At 50.4% G+C, this 24,286-nt stretch overlaps 1 protein-coding gene across 3 annotated transcripts; it reads left to right on the top strand.

Moving 5' to 3' along the window:
- The first annotated feature begins 1,158 nt into the window (after window positions 1-1,158).
- Window positions 1,159-23,591, top strand: iqsec2b (IQ motif and Sec7 domain ArfGEF 2b). Of its 3 annotated transcripts, none has more exons than XM_057040592.1 (14): window positions 1,159-2,811; window positions 15,530-15,821; window positions 15,903-16,220; window positions 16,295-17,349; window positions 17,454-17,615; window positions 17,732-17,854; window positions 17,958-18,124; window positions 18,622-18,746; window positions 18,842-18,967; window positions 19,046-19,145; window positions 19,224-19,385; window positions 19,529-19,714; window positions 19,841-19,890; window positions 20,267-23,591. In XM_057040592.1, exons 1-14 carry the CDS (start codon window positions 2,378-2,380, stop codon window positions 21,566-21,568), a joined length of 4,602 nt encoding a protein of 1,533 aa, XP_056896572.1. In that variant the 5' UTR covers window positions 1,159-2,377; the 3' UTR covers window positions 21,569-23,591. The 3 variants fall into 3 exon arrangements, with proteins under 3 accessions (XP_056896572.1, XP_056896570.1, XP_056896571.1); XM_057040590.1 differs by having other exon boundaries at window positions 16,295-17,353; window positions 17,458-17,615; window positions 18,622-18,761; XM_057040591.1 differs by having other exon boundaries at window positions 1,160-2,811; window positions 18,622-18,761.
- The last annotated feature ends 695 nt before the right edge of the window (window positions 23,592-24,286 follow it).

Raw genomic sequence — 24,286 nt, 5'->3', positions numbered from 1 at the left:
TCAATTATTAACCCGCGCTTTTGCCCGAGAATGTGAATTTCACATTTGCCATCCAGGCTTTCAGGCCAATATTGACACAGGTCCTGCAGCATGATATTATTCTGAGAGGAGCAGGTGGATTTTTTGTGTTGCAGTTCAGATATGAGCACTTAAGCACTAAAAATAACAGCGCTCCGAGGCCTGACGGTCGCTCACGTTGTCCTAAATCACATTCTTCTGCTCAGTCTTCCTGCAGCACAGACAAAACGCCAAAGCCCATTCAAGGAATAAATCAACCAGAAATCACGATTTACCATGATAAAGTCGAGGTGTGGCCCTTTTGTGGATGGGATTGCTCAGATTTCCAAGGTCCGAATTAGTTTTCTTGCAAAAGGCTGAACATGCAAATGAAATATAAGAGCCAAATTATCAGGCTGTGCATGTTACAAACAGCTCTAAATATTATAAACTATGAAGAGTATGAATGGAATAGAAAGATCTGAAAGTAAAAGCTTGAGATGAATAAGTGATTTGATGAGGAACACTGTCATCCAGTAAATGTCTGAGAGGGAGCAGCTTGTTCCAGGCTTCCGCGTTGATTACGCACATTGTGACATTTCAACGGGTGTTTCTTTTTTTAAGGTGTTTTTTTATGGAAATAATTGGCAAAATCCAGAATTCATCAGAAATTGAATAGTTGCTGAGTTTCAAATCATACATTATCCCTCTCTGGCCTCGAACAACCAGACATGTATTTTTCTGTGTGATCTACACCTATTTTAATCACTCAGATTTGATCTTGTGTACTAATTATGCTCAAATTACAGTATTTACACATAAGCGATCATTGAATCCAAAGGTGCCAAAATTGTGCACATGTACTAAAGGAAATAACTAAGACCTTTTAGTGGGCCCCATTTTCAGTTCAGTTCAATTAAAATTAAGTTTCAAGAACATTCCGACATGAGTGTAATGTCTGTTGAAAATAAAACTGCTGAGATCGTTTGTGTTTGTCCGTTTTAATACTTTGTGTTATTATAGGAACATTCCATAGCGTCTGTAAAAACGCAATAATTATTCACAATTTCCTCTTCCGGTTGAGGTGTTTAGCGAAACGCTTCCGCAGGCGTCTTTTATTTTGAAGCCCTTGTCCGGAAGTCGTTCCCCACCTGCTCTGACTTGACGGTGGTGCGTTCAGCGCAACCAGAGCTGCACGGCTGCAGATGAGACGCACAAGGAGCGGATCAGTGCTGCCTGTGCGCCTCCGCAAAGAAGAAAGGCGGCTTCTTTTCAGTGGATTTACCGAGATGAAAGAGCCCAAAAGCGCCTCAGATAAGTAGCAATTAGCTCACGTTGGTTTACACCGATTTCAGATGGACATATGAAGCAGCAAGTGCGGTCTGAGGAATTGCCACAGGCGGTGGAGACTTTTCTTTTTGTTTGATTTAGAAATAGACCTATATGCATATAAAGGCTTAAACTAAAAATAAGAATTCGCTCCTTCAGGAATGTCACGTCTCCCCCGCCACATCGGCGGTCACGCGTGAAATGAACTCTGCACGAGAAGCCTAAAGAGACGCACAGTTTGGGAACTGATGTGATTCGCGAGCACCGCGATGTAGTTGGGTCGGACCCGAGGGGACGGTTTCCTTGGACCCGCAGAATGAACTTCGCGACCCCCCTCCGCGCACTTTCCCCGCAGTGAGCACAGTTGGAGCCATGGGTTGAAAGCCACGATGACGGACTGCGGGGATGTTCAGCGTGGGAGGGAGCAGAATTTTCCGTGTTATGTAATGACTGACAGCCTCCGATAATTAGTGGCAGATCATCTTGCCAATTAGCCCATCTTCCCACCCCCAGCCCCCCCTCCACGGCGGCTCATATGTAGAAGAGAAATAGGTGAGATAATGGCGGAGCTCTTGGGTCCAGCAGGACATGTCAAAGGTCAGGAGACGTGTTGAGGTTGGACTCTTGTCTACTCTATTTATGCCTGTTTTTGTTTTAGCATATTTTACTTCACGATGCCGCCGAATCCCGGATTTCAGCTTGATCTGACGCGATTCCGTAAACTGACTGTGATTTCAGATGCAATCAACAGCTTGTTCTTCAGCTTCGGACTCTTTTCTCAGCCTGGTGGTGATTTAAACGGCTTCTAAGATGCTATGATGCTCGTTTTGGCTCTCAGATTTGGGGATATGTAGTCGCTCTGAGCTGTCACACCTCATGGTCTCTGTGACTTCCTGGTTCTGACGTTCTGAAGACATTAGTTAATCTTCTCTAGAGTATTTGTTGGTCCTTCCCTCCCCCCCACTCATCAGGGCTGGTGGGGAGGGGTGGATCTCGGGCCCCCGCCGGGGTCAAAACCGGGGCGAGGCTGGTGGACAGATAGCGGCCCGCCATGGAGAACAGCACAGAAAGCCCCAACAGGGCGGTGGAGTATCTCCTGGAGCTCAACAACATCATCGAGAACCAGGCCAAGCTCCTGGAGACCCAGCGCAGACGCATCGAGGAGCTGGAGGGCCAGCTGGACCGCGTCAGCCAGGAGAACCAGGACCTGAAGCAGGAGCGGAGCCCGCGCACGCCCGGCTCGGACACGCCGGAGCAGGACCACAACCACAGCCAGCCTCTGTCGCTCCCCATCCATCGCGGCGGCGGCGCCTCGGCGGCGCAGGTGACGGTCGGCTCGGCCACGACTCCGGGGCCCAGCAGGGAGAGGAGGAGCCACACCAGGCTGACCCGGGGGCTCTCCTGCGGCTCGTCCACCACCGACCGAGACCGGCTGGAGCGCACCGACAGCACCGACACCAACAACAGCGCCACCATCCGCCGAAAGTAAGTCCCGGTCCTTGGTCGGTTTTTATCCAACAGTTTAAGTGGATTTCAGGAATTCTGCACAACCGTGTTCTGGTTTTGTGGTCGAGCAGCACCATGCTGAAACTACAGCAGCTGTATGTAATCTAGTTACATTTAAGGTCCCGCAACGCGTATTATCGCCATCTAGTGGCGCATGAGGGGAGTGCAGGGTTACCTGGAGCATTGAGGAGTCTGAGGTGAACGCTTTCATATTTCATGCGACCTTCCAGTCCAGAAAAGAAAAGAACTTTGTCATCAGCAAAGACACAAAAACAAAACCCACCCAAAGTTCTATAGGTTTCTTTCCAAGGTCACTTATGGTCTAAACAATAAGAGCTCAAAAACGGAGCCCTGCAGAACTCCTCGCTCTGTCCGGACGACATGCACTGCCCAAGCAGGAGGGTTCGGATTCTGACGGGCGGCAACGAAATCGAAAACCTGCAGAATTCCACCCGCCGCTTAATCTGAACCGTGGGCTGTTTCTGCCCCAAATTCACGGCCGACCTGAAGTCTCGCTGCTGCGAAACCGCACGTTGGCAAACGGCGAGTGCAGCTGTCCTCGGTTCTTACTTCACCACGCACAGAAACGCGGATAGAGCCGGCTTTTGTTCCGGAAGCATTAAGATTTGTGAGTAGGCAGCAATTCATGCTAGAAAGGGACACTGTGAAATACATTGTTGGCGCCTCGGCGAGGGAAGAGTTCCACAGTAATCGCCGCAGTTAATAATCGCACGTCTGGATTCAGACGTGACTAAATTCCCGATTGATTAGATCAGGTGCCTGCGTTGTCGTCGCACAAAAGCCGGCGTTCACGTCGTAGGCCGTGGGCGACGTGGACCGCCGATCGCCCCTTGTTAACCGCCGTCACGTCCGACTCTGGATTAGAGCATCAGACGAGCGCGGCATCGGAGGCGTCGGGTTTAATAAAAAGTTCCCGGCTCTATTGTCCCCGTCTGGCCGTGACTCAGACTCTTCATATTAGCTTAGATCACAGAGCAAAACATCCCATCTTTGATAGCGGAATCGGCGAGGGTTTTTTATCGCTGCGGCGCTGCAAATGTGAGCCAAAATCAGAGGGAGGGCCGGAGAGAAGGAGAAAAGTGACCCTGCCTGCCTCCGTCTGAGGGAGAATAGGTGGAACACCCACTGATGGACCATCTGTCCACAGAGGACAGAGGACTCTGGGCCAGAGGAGGCAAAGCTCGGGCGCCTCTTTATCCTTGTTCAGTTAAAAACATCCTCCTCCAGCAACGCTCCTCATCTCTCCGGGCTTTTGTTGTCGGCCGAGGAGGAAGATTGTTATTATCCGTAGCCGTGCGTGCGGAAACGGCGCCCGAGCAACTCACCGCTGTCCTCCTCGGCGTCCCCGCGGCGCCGCGCGAACAGCTGTCCCGAATGCTCCCCTCCTCCCGTTAATGGCAGCGGGAACAATGCCGGCGTGCAGCCTCTGGGAGGAAAAGACTTGGGATGTCAAGGCTCTCCCGCAAGTAGCGGCAGGGTCGGGGGGGCATCGCCTGGACGCCCCGAGCGCAGCAGATGTTTTTGGGTTGGTTTTTAAGAAATCGGCATTTTGGAGGTTACGCAAGGGCCTTTTTTTGTGAGCGCGGCCAGAACATGTTTCTGGGAGTGGGTTAGCGCTATTTAGCTATTTAGCGCTATGATTCTGTATGTTTTCTGTTTATTTTAAGCGTGCAACCCCCCCCCCCCCCCCCCAAACTGCAGACACAGATCCTCCCGTGCTGGGGAATCTCTATCCCGGCTCCCCATCTGCTCTCCAGTCTGCCATGTTGACGGAAATAGAGACGGAAAGCGCGTGTCCGGTACTGCAGACTACCACCGGAGGGCAGCGGAGCGCCAATTGTTTTCCAGCCTTTTTGGATTTATGTTTTTTTTTAAATTTTCACCTCAAAAAAGAAACAAATTGGTTAATAAAAGCGTGACAAGAGTGTCCGACCAGTACACCAGTTCAAACTGTACAGACACTGTACAGACTCCGGGAAAGGTCACCCGGAGCGCATGAAAGATTAATTAGTGTGACTAGAATATAATTGCCAGTAACCACGGGGTGATGATCGGCGCCGCCTGTATAATTAAGAATAATAGATGTGCGCTGTTGGAGATGGGCGGCGTGTCCGCGATTAGACGGGTAATGTGACCCTCCGTCCACGGCCTGTCATTTACAGTGGTGCCTCCTCATGCAGCTGAAAGGATGAGCTGCAGGGAGGCCGCCGCGCTCGCCACGCGCCTCGCCGCTTGGCCTCCTCAAGAGCGGCGGGATTATGTAATAGGAGAAGATGGGGGGGGGGGGACCCGGCCCATACTTTTGCTTCTTCACCCCAGGCCGTCACACGAGCGCTCGTTTCTGGAACCTGGCGTTCTGGGAGAACCGGGAGCAGGGATGGACACTATACTACGTACAACCCGGGCCCCTTTACAACCCCCACTTCACCCCCGTCGAGCTGGATCTCTTTTCTTTCTGTCATATCCACACACACTCGCACGCACGCACACACACACTCCCCCTCGCTGTTTCTGTTTCCCACTGCTGCAGATATGACTCAGAGAAGCTGCAGAAATTACTCTTGTGCTGTTCTATTTCTCTGCTCTCGCTCTCAATGAAGCGCTTCTCCCCCAGATTACTTCATTTTAAAGCCTTTCTGTAGGCTAACAAAAGCGTCCCTCACGCGCGCCGCGTTGGCCGCCGCCGCCCTAAACCGGCTCGCATCCGCACTGGTGTGCGCTTGTCCTCGGGCGGACGTGTGGGTAAGTTCAGCTGAGCCTCTCTGACCTCCTCTCCGGGAGATGATCTCTCTGGGCTCGCTGTGGCGAGGCAGCAGCCACAGCCGTTTCAGGAATCACACCCTCCCCAAATGTTCCGTCGCAGGATATGTGGCGGATTAACCAGGTTTGGTTTGTCTTTGACCCACATTAGAATATTGCAGCATGATTACCTAATCTCGGTTTAGCTCAATGTAAATTTTATTTTCTATGTGTGCGTGCGTGTGTGTGTGTGTGCGCGCGTGGGAGGCAAGTGTTTGTGGGAGGTGTTTTTTTTCTTCCTTCTCTTCATTTCTGAGCATCCTGACTTCATGTGGTGCGTAAATGAACAGTCGGTCTCTTTTCTATTTACATTTGGTCACTTGTGACTCAGGATTCATCAGGATGCATCTGTGCTACAGACCCCCCCACACACACACACACACACACACACACACACACACCGGTGACGATCTCAGACGTTTATAAATAACTTTAAACAGAATTAAATGCAAAGGAAGAAAATTACTCATCTGCACGTTGTGATTGCGCAATAACAGCGATAACCTAGCCTATGTGCTGATCTCACACGGTGACGCTTGACCCCCCAAAAACAAGTTTTCCCTTCGTCCTTTGGAGCCGTCCCACGAGGCCTGGATGTTGGCTAACCCAGGCTAACGACACTAAGTCTCTTTGCTGTTTATCTAGCGAGAAAAGTCGATAAATTGACATTAAGGTGAAAGACACACATTCTTCCGTCGCGGGTATCGAGTGACTTTCTCCACCCTCACTCTGTCATCCTTTCAGACTCGACTTGGTTAAGGGCACAATTCTGTGATAAACAGTCTCACAGGAAATGAGCTGTCCTTGGAAGAGAAGTGCCTTGTGAGACGTGGTTGCTGTGGAAACTGTAAAGCAACTCAAAGAAATATCTGTTCCGTGCTTTTCTGTCTTGGTGTGAAAAGAGAACGGGGGTATCCCGGTCCTAAAAGGCCGGTTCCAACAATAAGCAGGCTCACTTTGTGGTTGAGGAATGCAGCAGAGTTCTATAACAAGACTTCTGTGCATCTTAATCCTTTTTATGGGCTGCACAATATTTATAAACTCCAAATCAAATTTGAATTGAGCTCAAAATTCACTTATATTTTCAGTAACAACATGTAGCTCAGTGCCTCAATAGTGACGCCTAGTGGTGGGAAATGTCAAGGCGCTGTTGGCTAAAGCTAGCAACAAGTTAAGGAAGGTAAAATAGCCGTTCCTTCCGCTCCACCGTAGCGTCGAACATGGCGGACTGGCAGTGGAAAGAGCCTCTCTGCTGTGGTATCATGGGCTGTATTGATAAATATTTCACAACTTTCCGACTCCTAAAATTCTGATGTCTTTGTTCATTGGGATTCCCCGTCAAAAAAAACAAAACCCTTTAAGTGGCACTTTTAAAGCGGAATGTTTGTCAAACACACTCCGTGGAGCATAATAAGGGAGCCTGGTTACCGTGGGAACGCTGCGAGTTCTTCTGTGAAGAACTCTGTGGGCGAGAGACACAGAACAGAGAGATGGAAAGAAGAGACGAGAGGGTAGGAGTGGGAGCGGGGTGAAAGACAGAAGCCGGATTGATGAGGACGGAGGAGAGCGACGCATGACGGATGACTCCTTTACCGCAGCTCGTCCTTCACCGCAAACTTTGGGACGTGGCTCCTCCCGGTTCCTCCCGACCCGGATCCGACTCAGCCTTTGCTGGACCACCCCCCCCCCCCCCACCCCCCCGAGGTGGCAGTAGAGGGTTGTAGCTGTCTCGGTGCGCCCCTGCTGCGTCTCCCACGTCCGGTTGAATTGGCTCCCGGTGGGCTCGAGTGGATGGTATCCAGTTCAGATGCGCCTCACGCACGTGCGCACACACACACACACACACACACACACACACACACACACACACACGCAGGGTACAGCAGGTGCCTGGTGTGTGTGGTTGAGTCATAACTGTAACTGTGCCCCTCCTTTGTCAGTGCCTTCGCCTGGCACTCAACACCAACCACCCACACTGGCAGTCCGCACGGTTGCCAAGCAGCAGGAGACTCGGAGTGAAAAGCAAAGGGGGGGTGGGGGTGGGGGGGGTGTGTAAGAGCTGGTGGAATGGCTTTTTTCGTGGGGTGGGGGGTGGGGTATTTCAAAACACGCAGTTAACTTCGATCGAAGTCCCTGCCGGCGGGAGTCAGGCAGGTCCGCTGCCGTCCCTCTCAGCGCAGCGCTGGGGGGGTGAAGGAGCCGATGGGGTAATCTGAGGCGTCGCGCCGTGACGGAACCGGGCTGCTCTGGATTTGCCAAACAGATCCACCAGGATATTAATAGCCTCTTTGACCGCGGGCTGCTGCGGCAGCGTAAACACCTGCCACGAGAGCGGCAGCCATGCTTTCTATGTGATGGCCTCCCTCCCACTTCTCGCTCGTCTATACATAGGCCTCACCTACGTGCTGACCCCCCCCCCCCCCACCCCCCCAGCCCCTGCACGAGTTTGAGGAAGAGCTAATCCCACCGTACGTCCCCCCGTGCTTCCATCCCCACTCTCCTCCTCTCCTGATTGCGTTCACCCTTGCCCTCCTCTCTATTCCACCTCTCCCACTCCTGCAGCTCGCTCTCCTCCCACTCTCCTTCCTGCCTCTAGTCAACCTGCAGCCTTAAATACACCTCACACATTCTCCCACCGCACCGCTCGGGTGCTTTATGCACGGACTTCCTGTACCCTGTCCTGTACCCGCTCCGTGCTGCTCTGGAATCCTTCCACATTGATGCTTTAATAGTGTTTGAACCACTTTGCCAAAGTATCGATATCACGATATCATCGCGATTTAAATAAGACTCAAATCTTTTCTCCTTTACGCGTCAGAATAGCTTTATTTGAAATGCATTAAGCCAGAATTATAATCTATAATAAACTTTAACTATATCCATTTTATATATGGTGAGCACTTTAACCAGCCCTCCCATAATTCATTTAACTGGTTTCTGTGCAGCTTCTGATGGCAGCAAGACAAATATTTTAAGTGTGTGTGCGTGTGTGGGCAGCGTGTGTGTTTCTTCTCTTTCTTGGAGGTGTAGGAGAACGGCGAGGCCCACTGGGCCCATGTGTGTCTGTTTTACGGCACTCTGGGATCCATGATGGGAAAATCAGGCCCCAAATGAGACGACGCGGGAAAACGCTTGAATTTGCAGAACATCTACGTTGTCTTTCACTTTATTACTGAAGAATAAACCCGAAGAGTCCACGTGTTACCAGGATATGTGGCGCTGGGGACTTGGAAAACTCTTCTTCCACACGCTGCTGTTGGACTAGCTGCTGCCAGCCCGTTCTATTTCAACTGGAACTTTTTATCATTTGCTCTAATCACCAGAACACCCCCACCTACGTGATTATATCCTTAAAGCCTCCCAGTTCCTCTCTGATTACCCCTTAAACCGCTGCCAATGGCTGCTTCCCTCTCACGAGTCGTTTTTAAAATGGGCCTTCTTATCTGACAGGCTGATCCGGTTTGGAAGTTCTGAGTCTAGTCCCGCTCAGGGTTTCTCCCTGGTACATACGCAGCTAATGCCCTGTAAAAATGTAAAAAATAAAGCCCGATGATGCTATTTTGGAACGTATCCTCGATAAGCCCGTAATAAATACCTTAAAACCATCTCAAGGAGACTATTAAACTGTTTTATATAACTGGAAAATGCACTGGGAGCAGTGAGGGGGCTCCATTTTCCAGCTCTTTGCTCACGCCACGTCGCCGCTGCTGCATCTCTGAGAGCGTTTCCGTGCTAAAATGACAGGTACTGGGTGTCCTTGACAGCAGCTGGCCCCGCTGTCGAAACCAGCCATTTACATACTAATCTCCACCGCTGCTCGCTCACAATCTCCAGATGGAACATCTCTGGTTCCTGCGGGAGTGGAGGGGCGGCAGAGAGGCTTTTGTGTCGCGTCTGCACTCTTGCACACATTCCGCAGAGCATTCTCGTCATTTCATACCAGGTGAAGCAGAGGAGCCTTGACAGATAGTCAAGTAGAGAGGTTTCCATATAATCCGCCGGGCTGGGCGGACTTTGCTCTCTCTGAAATCTCATTAAACACCTCTGGCTGGGAGGATTTCTTTTCTATTTTGCCATATTTGTGTTAAACCTTCCGCCCGCGCTGATGCCACCGCCTCCAACCATCTTGTTATCCATCAGAACTGTCTTGGTCAGCGTCTTGTGTCGCCATGGTGGTGTAACTTGTGATTATCAGTGTTCCGCCTCAGGTGGGTGCCGCTCCGCTTTGTGCGTCCGCTGCTTTCTCGCTGACTGTCTGTGTGTCTGTTTCTCTCTGCTTCCCCTGCGTCCTCTCTCTGTGCCTCGTCCGTCTCTGGTCCTTCCTGTCAGTGCTCGGCCATCGTCCATCTCAGGGCAGCCCACCTCGGCTCCTGCCACTCCCACGGCAGCTGCCTGTGCCGCTCTGTTCCCCACCAGTCTGACCGTTCACAGCTTCGTCAGTCTCCATCAGTACTGCTGCCCCTCTGCCGATCAGGGCTCGCAGCAGGAGGACAGGTAAGGGCCCCCGCAGGCCCTGAGTACAGTGAGTATGTCGCAGTAACCCCCGGCCTGCCTATCGTCATGCCTTCACATCGTAAACACTCATTATTCCTACTGATGCGCGGCATCGAGAGCCGTCGCGCGGCGTCCCGATGTCACTTTGAGCCATAGCTGCCACTCGCCTGTCAATCATCATACTCCAAACTGTCTCATCTTTTCAAATAACTGAAGCCAAATTGGCACGAAAACTGAAAAGATCTTGAGGGAATCATCCACTTTGGATGCTTCAGAGAGCATCATGTGCTCATGAGTGTAGCTATGAGCCATCGTGATTAGACTCCCAGTCCTCTGATCTCTCTGCACTGTCACTTTCCTCCTCTTTCATCCTCATATGCATGTTTTCTCTTTCTACTGCACCCCCCAGTGTTTGTTTTATCCTCTCACATCTCACCCCCTGGTGACTAACGGTTAAAGTCAGCTCCTCTGTCGTCCACCTGACGCTGCTCTCAGAAGCCTCACACACTGCAACGCTGCCCCCTGAAGGCCGTCAACAGCTGTTCACCTGTGGCGGCTGCTGTTGCCAATCAAAGCGCATCATTTCCCCTTTGCTCTGTGTGTGTCGTGCTGTGTCGTCTCTCTCTGTCGTCCGTCTGCTTTCTCACATTTCTCTGCTTTCTTTGTCGTCCCGCGTCGCTTTCCAAGAGGGGAAGGCGCGGACGAGGGCGCCCATCAGTTCTGTTGCGCCGCCTCCGGCTGCAGCAGCCCCTCCTCGCGCTGAGCCGGCGCGACCAGCGACTCGCTCGTCCGTCCGTCCGCCTGTGGCACGGAGCTCAAAGTTTATGCTGCCAAAGGGAGGCCTCGCTGTATCGAACACACGTGCATGTAACCTGTGACTTCCCCGTGTAGGTGTGTAACATGCGTATTGGCGTTCCAGCAAACCTTGTCACCTGTCTGTGGTCTCCATGATTTCTCTCTGTACTCCAGCGCATGTGAAGCTGTCGCAGCTTATCGTTGTCTTTGCTGCGCTGTCCCACTTGTCCCGGCTCCAGGAGCCACGTCGGTTCAGTTGTGCCCAGCAGCCACTTCTCCTCATCTGTGCCAACCTCAGTATAGTCGTGTCACTCCCCAGTTATGCAACAGCTGGGCTCCTGTTTTATTTAAGGAATTAAGCTTTTGCACTTTGTTTTGCCCCACTTGTCCCCGAACTGAGCTTATGTGCTGATCCACGGGCAGATGATTGGTTCCTGTGGTGTGACCCCCCCCCCACATGTTAACCCCTCTGGAACCCCTCTGTAGGCGGAGCCTCTAAAACTTGTGGTTTCATCCATTACACAAAGGGAACACACGCGTAATCATACATTTGGAGAGAAAAACTTTGCAGCTGTTGCCTCTCAGGATGTTCGCCTGTGGATATCTATCAGACCTCAGCATTTAAAACACCAAATGCAACTTTTTAAAACATGCTGATCTTTGGAAAAGAATTTTACAAGGGTTTTAAATTTCCAACCAAACTCTGCTTCTTCTTTTTACCTGCTTAATCTCAGTATAACCTTGATTTCACCTGTAAGAGAAACCCCAACCTGTCCCCGAATAAAGCAAAGATGAACATTTCCCCTTGTTATCATCAATAAATTCTTCCACTTCTCCTGTGTGTCTCTGTCACTTCCTATTAGCTACATTCTTTGGTTCTTTGGTTTGGCAGTTATGCAATAAAAGAAAATGAGTGTGCATGTGAATGTGGTCTGGTGCAGCGAGGGTGGGGAGACGTTCGGATCTGTCAAAATGATGTCAAGAATGTAACCTGTGCAGCTCGTCAGGGCGAGCGGAGGGAGCAGATTACAGAGCGCGAGAGAGAGCGAGGTTGAGCGTGAGGACCGCTGCTCCGCTCTGTTTCGGACCCTCGTTCTGACGGGAGCAGCAGGGTAAGATCCTGCATTCACTTCTTTCCTCTTTGAATCTCGGTGTCTGGTGTTCGATGTGTCGGCGTTCTGATCCACGAGGCGCCTGTGGACCGCTGCTCCTTGCAGAATGTATCGTAGAGACAGAAAGACGGGGGGGCGCCCGGCCCGGCCTGGCCCAGACCGGCCCGGCCCGGCCCGGCGCATGTCCGATGGGCGGTCACTGAAATGGGCAGCACAGCTGCGCAACATGGTTGGTTTTTCAGAGGACGCGGGTGTGAAGTGAGTCACGCCAGGATCCGCGGGCCCACAGCCAGGCCTGCGTGCACATGCCGTTCAGATGACAGTGCACATTCTTCTGAGCTTCTGCATAATCTGCATGTTTTCATTTTCCTGGAGCTTTTTCTGTAGGCACTGGTAAAAGAAAAAAAAAAGAAAAAGGAACCAAGTTTGCACTTCAAATCTCCACATTTCAGCGGCATCAGTGGCGATGATGAATGATGATCGGATCAGTTGGAACAGGAGGTTCTGAGGGGGGTTGTTTGATATGTAAACATGCGCTTAGATTTGTTCCTTTTTGCCTCTGATTGTTGCCCTCTCGTTCTTCTTCTGCCCTTTTTTGTCCTCGTTCACCTGGCTGCTAAGCGTTAGATTGAATTGAAGCTCTGGATCAGCCGTCTGTGGCTGACTGGCGGCAGCGCTGGGGAATACTTGGAAAATCCCAGATGCAGACGTCGTTTTCTGTTAACTTTAGCAGACATCTGCTTGTCTGGATACGTCTGAGCGTCAGACACCAGATCTGAAACAATTTCCAACACCTTCCATTTGCAAACTCTGCGTCTTCATTAAACAGGAAGTCTTAAAAACCCGCAGGGCCTGTTGAACGGAGGGTCTTGGCGCTGAATCTCAAGTCAGGGGAATGTGCGAGTGTGTGACCCAAAGGGTGTGAAACGGTGAAGTGGCGGTCGTGGAGAACGTTGGCGGAACGCTCCCATCTGACCTGAGAAGGATCGAATTTGTTTCCCTGTGTTTGCCCATGTGTCAGTCCTCACTGGTGATTGATTTCAAGCCCCAACATGTTAATTACCCCTCAGTCGTCGTCTGCTGCGTCAGGATTTTCCGCTTCGCTGGCAGCTTTGAAACGGAGAAATGAGGGATTAGCTGCCGCTAAGGTGACAATGACTCAGCGGATGGGAATCGTTATTGGCATCTTAATGGCATTTAACAGAGGGGTTAATTTCCCCTGCCTCCATGTTGATGGCACAGTCAGACCCACCGCTGTCAGCACATCAATATTCTATAAAGGAGGGCAGGGGGCTGCAGGAGAGCAGGGTGGCTGCAGTCAGTCAGCATTGTACTTTTTTATTTTGCATCCATTAGCGACTCTTTAGTACTGTTGTTTAGAACGCTTGCTAATGCTTTGGTGTATTTTATGCTGCAATGACATGAGCGTTCATCAGCTTTCGTCTCAGCTCTAATTAAATGTTCTGTGAGAGAAACTCTGAGCTTCAGCCTCCAGAGAGAAACTCTCTCTGGCACCACAACAGGAACACAAGGTTTCTTACATAAGTAATGAGGTGTCCGTGCCAGCTGTGTTATGGACACGCTCATCTTTTATACACCAACTTTTCTTTCTTTGGTGGATATCAAATTTTCCTCTAATTGCCTGTTTTTGTCTGAGTTGCACTTTGAGCAAAACCTGGTATGAAATTTAGTTTAATGGATGCATAATTACTAATGATGAGCAGGGCTGCTTGCTATAAAAGGTGATTGGTTTTTTTTAATTATTGCATAAATTTGAGAGGTTCAGTGACCAGTAAAGCTTCCTGCTCAGAGGAAGACGGAAAACAGGCTGCTGAAAACAAGGATCATTGAATTGTTTTCTGTTATTGATAAGATTTAGGGCTCGGATCCAGCCGAGGATCGAGCCATCAATCAGAGAGAGGATAAAGAAACCGGGCGTGTTGCTTTTAATGTATTTTTGGTTTCAGTGACTCGGTTAAATGGAAATATCTGCTCCTGCCGGGACGTTGAGATGAAGCTGAGGGGCTGCACGTGTCCACCTGTTGGAGCCGTGCACGCGTTCCTTAAAAGGAGTTCCGTGGATGATGAAATTTTTCTATTCACACTTCTATTCACAGGACTAAATGTAAATACTGCGCGTGATGTCGTGACAAGTATTACTCCGACTGTCATTCACAACCTGCAGAGCATCTCCAACACCCACCTCAAGGGTGATAACAGTCAATACATTGTCATGGCAACAACACTTCTCATCCTAACAACTGCCTCACCGCCCACAAAGGTCCCGCAGCAACCGTCACCAAGCAACCCCCTCCCTCTTCTCAGTTTCTCTATTTAAGGAGCAGAGGAGGAGGAATGATAAACGATGCTGCACAAAACACTTTCAAGTGGAGACTTGTGCGCAAAGCTCACTCCGCTCCCTCAAAATGGAAACAAAGTGAGGCCTGTTAATGGCATTAACTCCCAGTAAACCTAGTTTAGCCGTGGTGAGTTGTGCTCTCCTGTAGATGTCAGAGTTGGGGCTGAATAAATCTGTTATGCAATGCACAAGTTTTTTCCTTCTCTGCTCTGATCAAGAAGCTGCGTTCCACAATATTTGTCTTCATTTTGCGTCTATTAGGTTTTAGCACTGGTTACAAATTAAAGCACCAACGGGCCGCTTCCTTCTTCCTGGCTTCACACCAGCACAGGAAGAATTTGTGCACGCAAAGGGGAAGGAAGAAGAATGAAAGGACATTAAACTGCAGCGAATAGAAACTTCACAATCGAGACTTGCCAGTCGTGTTCCCATAAACTTCTGACCCTGCTGGTGTCTCAGACTGGTTACGCGACAGGCCACAGAGAACAGGAAGAGGTGTGGTTAAAGCAGGGAGGAAATGAGGGCAGGAGCATGCGCCCGCTGTTGTTCCTCCAAACAGAAAAGGAAGGAATATGAGGGCACTGGAGGAACGACAGCTTTAACCTGATAAGTTTTGCTATTATAATGCTGAAGCTGCTGATATTCAATGGTTTGTTGTCAAATATTAACTTATGGGTGAGAGAGGGAGAACTAACTGCATGTGTCAGAGTGACTTTTAGTACCGGCCTCTACCCACAACCCGGTCTTTCCTGTCAGTGAGGTGTTGCTGGTATAAAGATGTTCTGTGGCTGCTGCGTCTGTCAGACAAGGAGTCACTACAGGCCAGACTGTAGGGTGGAAAAGAAAGTTCCGTATGGGAAACAGGCCGTGCATGTAGATGGAAGAAATTATAGGTCAGGAGGACTTTTTGATCACTAACTTACTTTGGAGAGAGCAAAAGCTGTGAGACGTCATTGCTTTAAAACAAAAGCTCAAGCTGGAGTTCACTATGAGTTTCAAAAGCCGGTGGTTATCTTCTCGTCGCTCTAAAATTTACATGTAAGTTCTGATAAAACGTATGTGTGGAACCCTTCTGTGCCGGTGACTTACGATTAAAAGGGTGTGTTTTCTGTTCCAGTGTGGAAGGGGAGTCCCAGTTCCCAGATGTGGGCGCCCGCAAAGACAGCTCCTTCAGCAAGACCCTTTACCGCTCCGAACGCTACGGCGACAGCAGCAGCAGCAGCGCACCCTCGGGGTCCAGGGACCCCTCGTGCGTGGCCCCCTCGAATTCAGCCAGCTTGGCCTGGGCGCTCCGAACACGGCACCAGCCGGCGAGCCTTGCCCTCCGTAAGCAAGAGGAAGAGGAGCACAAGAGGTGCAAGGCTCTCTCAGACAGCTATGAGCTGTCAACAGATCTGCAGGATAAGAAGGTATTTCCTGCTGTGTGTGTGTGTGTGTGTGTGTGTGTGTGTCTCATGTTACCGAGGCTGATGCTGTACATGTGGCTCCAGGTGGAGATGCTGGAGAGAAAGTACGGCGGCTCCTTCGTAAGCCGCAGGGCAGCTCGGACCATCCAGACGGCGTTCAGGCAGTACCGCATGAACAAGAACTTTGAACGCCTCAGGAGTTCCGCTTCGGAGAGCCGCATGACTCGGCGCATCATCCTGTCCAACATGCGACTGCAGTACTCCTTTGACGAGCGGCAGCCGCCACAGCAGGCCCAGACGCAGACCAACTTCACCCACAGCGTGGCCATAGGACCGCCTCACTCCCCCGACACGGACCGTCCGGGAGACTACACCCAGTTAGAGGATTCCTTCTCCAAACAGGTAACAGTGCTGCGGCCCCACCCAAATCACCTCTTGACCTTGTCAAATCAACAAATGTTCCACCTTCTCTCCAGGTCAAGTCTTTAGCCGACTCCATAGACGATGCTCTCACCTGCCGTGGGGGTCGGAACGACTCCCAGGAGGGCAGCAGGGAGGGTGGCGGGATTAGCGAGGACTTCGGGGAGTGTGTGTGGAGCAGCAGCAGCAACCCCTCCTCCCAAAGAGGATTGGGAGAACGCGCCAGGGGGGCAGGAGGAGGACTCAGCATGCACGGCGACAGCACCGCCACCTCGTACAGCGACGTCACCCTGTACATGGATGACGGCATGCCTTCATCGCCCCTGTCCCTGGACCGAGCGCCCAGCAGCACAGACACAGAGTACTGGGGCCCGGGCGGGGGTGTCGGAGGGCGCGAGGACAGCAGGGACACCGAAGGAGGGGGCAGCAGCAACAGTCGGCGCAGCACCCCGTGCACCGAGTGCAGAGACTTCCGTTTTAGAGGCGCCCATCTGCCTCTCCTCACCATCGAGCCCCCGAGTGACAGCTCGGTAGACATGAGCGACCGCTCGGATCGGGGTTCTTTGAGCAGACAGCTGGTCTATGAGCAGGAGCCGGGGGTCGGGGTGGGCTCCCCTCAGGGAACCCTCAAACACTCCACCAACACGGCCACCCGTGCTTCCTCCACAGCTGCTGCCCAGGGTCAGACTCGGGCCCCCGGCAGACCCTTACCCACGCACATCCCGCACCAGGTGGCGGCTCACCACCACCATCACCACCACCCGGTCCACCACCATCAGTACCCCGACACGCCCTCCTCGTCCTCATCGCCCCAGCAGCCCCCCACCACCCCTCTGTCCTCCTCCTCGTCCACCGCTCTGCCTCCCGGTGGGCTGGAGCAGCCGTGCTGCTCGGACGGAGACAACGACTCGCTCAACTCCACCACTAACTCCAACGAGACGGTGAACTGCAGCTCCGGTTCCTCCTCCCAGGACAGCCTGCAGGAGCCTCTGCCACCTCTGGGGAAGCAGACGTATCAGAGGGAAACGCGCCACAGCTGGGACTCGCCGCCCTTCAACAGCGATGTGGTGCAGAGACGCCAGTACCGCATAGGCCTTAACCTCTTCAACAAGCAAGTGGCTTTTTTGTCTAAACTCTGGTGTTGCAGCTTACAGAACCCGAAGCTTTAGCATCAGATGATTAAAGTGAGCCCTCGCTTTTGTTTCTCTCCTACAGGAAGCCAGAAAAGGGAATCCAGTACTTGATAGAGAGGGGATTCGTATCAGACACTCCAGTTGGAATTGCTCGTTTCATCCTGGAGAGGAAGGGCCTGAGCCGCCAGATGATTGGAGAGTTCCTGGGAAACCGACAGAAACAGTTCAACAAGGATGTTTTGGAGTGAGTGTGGGAGCAAAATGAAGTGAATTATATGTCATTGCACGGTTCCTTCCGCCTGCAGCACATTTCAAACCGCACATCCCGGGCTGAAAATTTCTCGGTTCTGTGTGTTTCAGCTGTGTGGTGGATGAAATGGACTTCTCAGGTATGGACCTGGATGATGCTCTTCGAAAATTCCAGGCCCAGATTAAGGTTCAAGGAGAAGCCCAGAAAGTGGAGCGGCTCATAGAGGCTTTTAGGTTTGCATTTCTTTGTGGTTGTTGTTATATTTTTTTAAATGCAGGATAAAGCTGCTACTGAAGATGTGGTCCCTGTTTAAACATGTTTCTCTTCCCTCTGCAGTCAGAGATACTGCGTTTGTAATCCGGCTCTGGTTCGCCAGTTCCAAAACCCAGATACCATCTTCATCCTGGCCTTTGCCATAATCCTGCTGAACACAGACATGTACAGTCCCAACGTCAAAGCCGAGCGGAAGATGAAACTAGAAGATTTTATAAAGAATTTAAGGGGTGAGAGAATGTTTCAGACTCCTTCATTCTGTCATAATATTATCAAAATAGGGCAAGTAAAAAACACAAGTCTGCAGATGGTCTGCATAATGGCTCCACACAAAAACCCACGAGCGTTTTTCTGCTAATTAGCCTCACAGTTCTGTCACAGTAAACAGCCTGTAAATGTACCTGGCTGTACCTGCCAGTTTAATCTGATCTGCCACCTGTCACATGCAGTCTGGCAGCCAGGTCCTGCATCCAAACACAGTCTGACAGGTACAACCAACCAGTGCTGCTGTTACGATATATAATATGATCTCTAATAATAGTGAAACAAACATGATTTAAATTCTCATATTCTCTAGGGGTTGTTTTGCCTACTGCTAACTAGCGTAGCAATCAGAGGAAATTATAAATTTGAGATGTAAGGGAAAATATCAACACCGTCCACAGGTGGAAACCAAGTTGATGGTGTGATTTGTGATTTGAAATGCGCTTCTGTGTCTGTGTACCAGGTGTGGATAATGGTCAGGACATACCCAGGGACCTGTTGGTCGGGATCTACCAGAGAATACAGAAGTGGGAGCTGCGGACCAACGACGATCACGTTTCACAAGTGCAGGCAGTCGAGAGAGTCATTGTGGGCAAAAAGCCTGTTAGTTTTTGTACTTTAATAACCAGCATTGGGTTTTTGGAGCACAGTCTAGGGTCTAATCTTTATCTACCCGTACGAAGGTGCTGTCCCTTCCCCATCGCCGGCTGGTGTGTTGCTGCCAGCTTTACGAAGTTCCGGACCCCAACCGACCTCAAAGGACGGGGGTGCACCAACGGGAGGTCTTTCTCTTTAACGACCTTCTGGTGGTAAGACCTTAGGTGTAGCCGAAAATACACGTGTTTGTGTTTTTGTTTATTAAAAATGCCACCCATGTGCCGCATCAGGTGACCAAAATCTTCCAGAAGAAGAAAACTTCTGTCACCTACAGTTTCAGACAGTCCTTCTCTTTGGTTGAGATGCAAGTGCAAATGTTCCAAAACTCATGTGAGGGGAAAAATCTTTTTCTTTACGTTAACATTTATTACATGCCAGTTTAGGTTCACGTTCATTTGCGCCCCTCAGACTACCCTCATGGTATTCGTCTGACCTCGGCGATCCTGGGCGGCGAGAGGAAGGTTCTCATCGTCTTTATGGCGCCCAGTCAACAAGACCGCACTCGCTTCGTCAGTGACCTCAGGGAGAGTATTGCTGAAGTTCAAGAGATGGAGAAATATAGGGTTGAATGTGAGTACGCCACCTGCTGGACGTTATATTCAGACTCATTTATAATGCTTTTATGAATGTTGGGGTGATATTCTAAAGAAAAATGCCCACAAAAGGTCAAAATAAACGGCCCAGGTAACCATTGCTGTGCTTTCTGTTTACAGCGGAGCTGGAAAAGCAAAAAGGTGTGATGCGGCCCAGTTTGCTGACTGGAGGCGTGGTAGGAGGAGGCGTGGGTGTGAAGGGCGACGTGGTGAACGGCACCCTGGGAAGGACGAGTTTTGACGACAACTGTGAGGGGCTGAAACGCACCGCGCTCAGCTCCTCTCTCAGGGACCTCTCGGACACGGGTGAGACAACAAAGACACTGTGAACGCCATTTCCTTTGATTGCACGCCGTGCCTTTCTATCTGGCTGATATGAGACGGTTCTATCTCCCACTCTTTGCTAACCCGACTCTCCCCGGTGGGGTGCAGGGAAACATGGTCGCAGGAACAGTGTTGGTTCTCTGGATAGTACCATGGAAGTAAGTCTGAAATTATAGGTGTTATCAGACCCGTACCCCCCCCCCCACATAATTGTCCTTGACAGTGTGTGTACAGTGTACATATAAATGGTGTGTGTGTACTTACATACGTGTCTGCAGCTGTCCCGCATGGCCTTTTACATATTTGTGCGATTTAACATGATGGATTGTCACGACGTAAATGTTCTAAAATACTTATTTTGACTATTGCCTCCAACTTTTTTTGTTGTTTTGAATTGGAGCCAAAGTATTTTGTATTGCGCCTCTTCGTCCCGGGACGATGATTTTACCGTCCCGGGACGGTAAGAATTCAGCGTTCCCTGAATAGAACCATGCGTGCACGTGCATTTACATGCTCTCCTCATGTTTCTGCCAGGGCTCCATCATTAGCAGTCCCCAGCCTCACCAGCGATACCCACTGCCGGGAGTGATGCCAGGTGTGATGCCAGGTGTGCTGTCGGGTGTGATGCCGGGTGTGATGCCGGGTGTGATGCCGGGTGTGATGCCGGGTGTGATGCCAGGTGTGATGCCGGGTGTTCTCCCAGGTGTGATCCCGGGATGCTATGGAACAGATGACTTCCGGTCTCATCGCCCCATCCTGAGCCCCGGGACGGGGGTGGGGGGTGGGCCGGGGCAGCAAAATACCACTGCTGGGACAGAAGTTGGGGGAGTCTCCAGCAGTGTAGAGAGAGCAGGAGCGGGGAGCAACCCTGGGGGGAGCAGCAGCAACAACAGCAGCTCTTTTCTGGGATCCCTGTTTGGCAGCAAACGTGCCAAACCGCCAGGGCCCCTTATTCCACCGGGGCCACCCTTCCCCGCACCTGTCCCCCCGCCGACTTCGGGAGGGCCCCCTCCTCACTCCCCTTCATCTCTCTGTCAGATGGACGGGGGACCTTCCAAGATCCAAGCGCTGCATGCGCAGTACTGTCACACGGGCGCCGTGCAGCCTCCACCACCGTACTACCATCACCATCGCTTCCACGTCCAGCCTGTCCAGGCCCCTTTGCAAGGCCTACCCCCCCATACTATACAGAGAGGCCCGCTACCCTGTCGGCCAGTGCTTGGCCCCCCACACACCCAGCACCTGCAGCTGGCCCATCTCTCCCAGCTCTCCCAGCCTGGCCTTCCGGGTCGCTACGGCAACCTGGTGTTGGGATGTCCTCCCCCTCTTTCTCCTCTCTCCCAACATTCCCAGAACCCCCAGTGCGCCCTCTACCACGTTCAGCCCACACACTCTATCAGAGGGGGCGGCGGTCCTGGTACCAAACTACCACTAACCGTGTCACACTCCCACCCACACCCCCACGCACACTCCCAAACCCACCCCGGACACGTGCACACGCCCCACCCAGCCAGCCAATCCACGCACCAAACACACTTTATATTCGGCACTCTGCCCCACAACCTTCCGTCCGCCTCCGTCAATGCGCATCACGCAGCCTCCGCCGCCCCGTATCTGCCCCAGTACCCTCCTCTCTCCTCCATCCCACCTCCCCCACCGCACTCCCCTTTACCCCCCCCTTCGTCCCCCCTTACCCCTCTTACCCCTCTCTCCCCTCACCCCCCCCAGCACCCCGGGCAGCCTCAGCAGGGGCCACAGGTGACTGGGGCTGGAACGACAGGTACAGGGGGCAGCTCCAAATCCAAGCCTATCAACCGGATAAGCACCGTGGTGTGAGCAGGATCTGGGGCCCCAGAGGTCAGAGTATGGATTACAGAGTGGAGGAGGCTGGCAGCAGGAGCAGGGCCAGGAGCAAGTCTGCCAGGACAGAGGGCAACAGCAGCAGCTCCAGTGACAAGAAGAAGCGCAGTTTGCTTCGCCTCTGTTACTTTCACCTCCGATTCCCACACATGTAGGTGGGAATAAAAAAACAAAGCTGGGCTTGGATACAACGAGAAGCACACGCACGCACGGTATACTGTTATTCACACCCACATGTGCAAACAGGTCCCATTTAAAAGACCAGAAGAATCTATAGCCATATTATTTAAGACTGATTTGAATCTGTACGATGTTAATTATTTTCATCCTATGAGTCTTTCTGAGAGGATCTACGTGTACAGCATACGGAGACGTTGTAATGTGGAGACTTTGTATTCTGCTGCTCACATGGAGGTGTACATACAGACCACAACATGCATCTCAACACCGTTTGGCATTGAAACAGGAGAGAATCGCAGAAACGAAGATGGCCCCTTGACTTTGCAGTGAGTCCGTCTGTTGTTGCAGGTTTGGCTTCGCTGGCAGACTTGTTGTTTTTTTTAACTAAGACCTCAGTCGTGTCGCTTTGTCTTCTAAAAGCCGTGCAGATCTCTGACAGCCTTTGGCTCTTTAGTCTTTTCCACGTGAGCAGGAGCCCCCTGGTCTTATTGCATTCGTTGTCAGGGTGCAATGGGGGGGGGGGGGGGGGGGGGATTTCTGTTACAATCAATAATATATTTGGAATGTTTCTGAAGCTTCTTGCTGTTTTATTAATATTATTATTTAAACCTGCAATGACTATGATGAATATTGTCCAATAATTGTTTTGACCAGTGATTAATTATACCACAAGATGTTTGTATATGGTTATAGAGAGTATATTAATTAATTCCCTCAGTTTGCCATCCACACTGACTTGTAAAGTGTGCTTTGCTTTTATCGTACCATTAGTTCTATTAAGTTCATCCTTTAATGACTAATAGTATTGACTGTTGACAATGAAGGAGGTGGTGCTCCGTTACAGCACCTCTGCAGCGCGACACCGTTCCTCCGTCATTTGTTTGATGTGAATTAACGTGCCAATTAATGGAATGACTAACAAAACTTGAATTTCCTGAGCGGCTCTGTTTTCCCGTGTTAGAAAGGTGTATAAAGAGCTGAATTGTGGAAGACGCCACCCCCTGTCACACACACCAGATTTAGTCTTTACGTTGTTTTTTTTTTCTTCCCGTTTTTAAGAGGTTTTTTGTGGTTTTGCACATGTGATGTCTCGAGTCAGATGCGGCTTATTTCTTATTCTGCCTCTTCTGACACTTTCTGAAACACGACAAGAGTCAAGAATGTAAAAGAGCTCGCCCTGTTTACGGTGGGGGCCGTGCACGACCGTGCACGACCGTGCACGGGCAGTAGTTCACCTGCAAGGTCCGCCACTTCCCAGGAAAACCCACACTCATCCTGATTTAAGTGAGAAGGATTCTAAACAAGCACATGAGAATCAAAAATATAAAGTTCTGCAGCCTCGAGGAAGGGAAGCGATGGAGGGTTGGAGATTTTATATGTCGTCTTTTCTTTTTTTGGGGTGTTTCTGACTTTTTGCATGAATATATCTGCACTTATTAACTCGATTGTACTGTATAAACCTTAATGTACATATTAAATTATACAGAGGCTTCTTAACATAACTACGGGGCGAATTTCTCCCATTCTGTATTCAGGTGTGTGCATGTGAGTGCTACCAAGTATGTACATATAAAAGAGAGGGAGGAGAATTACAGAGGTCGGAATGTTGACTTCTTTTCTCCTCTTATTTCAGACTGAAGGTGAGAGAATGATTAATCAATGACCTAATTTTAAGATTTAAAAAGATGTTTATATGTCAGTGCACCTATTGACATCATTTTGAGCAAATGATTTCAATTTCTGTGTATGTATTTTGTGTACTGAAAGAAGGTGTGGATAGTTATTGCTTCTGATGAATTAAAGTGTCCTTGCAGTGAAATTGTCTGTGCTTAATGAATTTTTCTATATGATCTTAATGATTTAAACTTATGGAATCTATTACATATCAACACATTTTTTAACCGTTAAACCAAAGTGAATTCTAATCATAAGAAAAGATTATATTCATGATTTTTTATTATATTTATGTTGAGCGAAGATAAAGACAAAAGCGAGATGAGAACAGACAAATATTACATTACGCATAATGTTCATTTTCAAAAGGTAGAGAAGCCCGCTGACCTTGGATCCCCGAAATGGGTCGGGAGATACGTAAAAACCCTCTTGACACTTGATCATCAAAGGCCAAGTGGCGATCAGATCTTCGATCAGAAAGCAGCCGATTACTCTCGACTGGCCCTTGTTAACTGGCAGGTATGTTTCAACAATAGTTCAACCGGTTCCATGAAGGCGCAGGAAGACTCGCTCCCTCTTCAAGAGGAACGGGTTGTTTTGGATTTAAGTAATGAGCTGCTGGCAGAGGCCTGCGCTCTCAGTCGGCTTTCTGCTTAAGGAAGGTTATTACTATGTTATTAGGCTATGAATAGAAAACTCAAACTGCCCTTTGTCTGATGAAAATATTCAATAAAGTTCCTCCTATCCTATACAGACTCACAGAAATTCAATTTTAGTCATGATATTTTCACAGATTTGGACAATCAGTATGACCTTTGGACCGTATTAGATGTACTAATT

The sequence above is a fragment of the Takifugu flavidus genome, chromosome 8, assembly GCF_003711565.1.
Source record: "Takifugu flavidus isolate HTHZ2018 chromosome 8, ASM371156v2, whole genome shotgun sequence".
Lineage (NCBI taxonomy): Eukaryota > Metazoa > Chordata > Actinopteri > Tetraodontiformes > Tetraodontidae > Takifugu > Takifugu flavidus.
The sequence above is the reverse complement of the archived record's forward strand: the minus strand, read 5'-3'. Positions and strand labels throughout refer to the sequence as shown.

Bases quoted from the DNA above. Each gene is read 5' to 3' on its own strand.
- iqsec2b (XM_057040590.1), top strand. From the start codon at position 2,378: ATGGAGAACAGCACAGAAAGCCCCAACAGGGCGGTGGAGTATCTCCTG. The intron at 18,762-18,841 runs GTTAGTTTTTGT...ACCCGTACGAAG, and splicing joins TCATTGTGGGCAAAAAGCCT to GTGCTGTCCCTTCCCCATCG. The intron at 19,146-19,223 runs GTGAGGGGAAAA...TGCGCCCCTCAG, and splicing joins GCAAATGTTCCAAAACTCAT to ACTACCCTCATGGTATTCGT.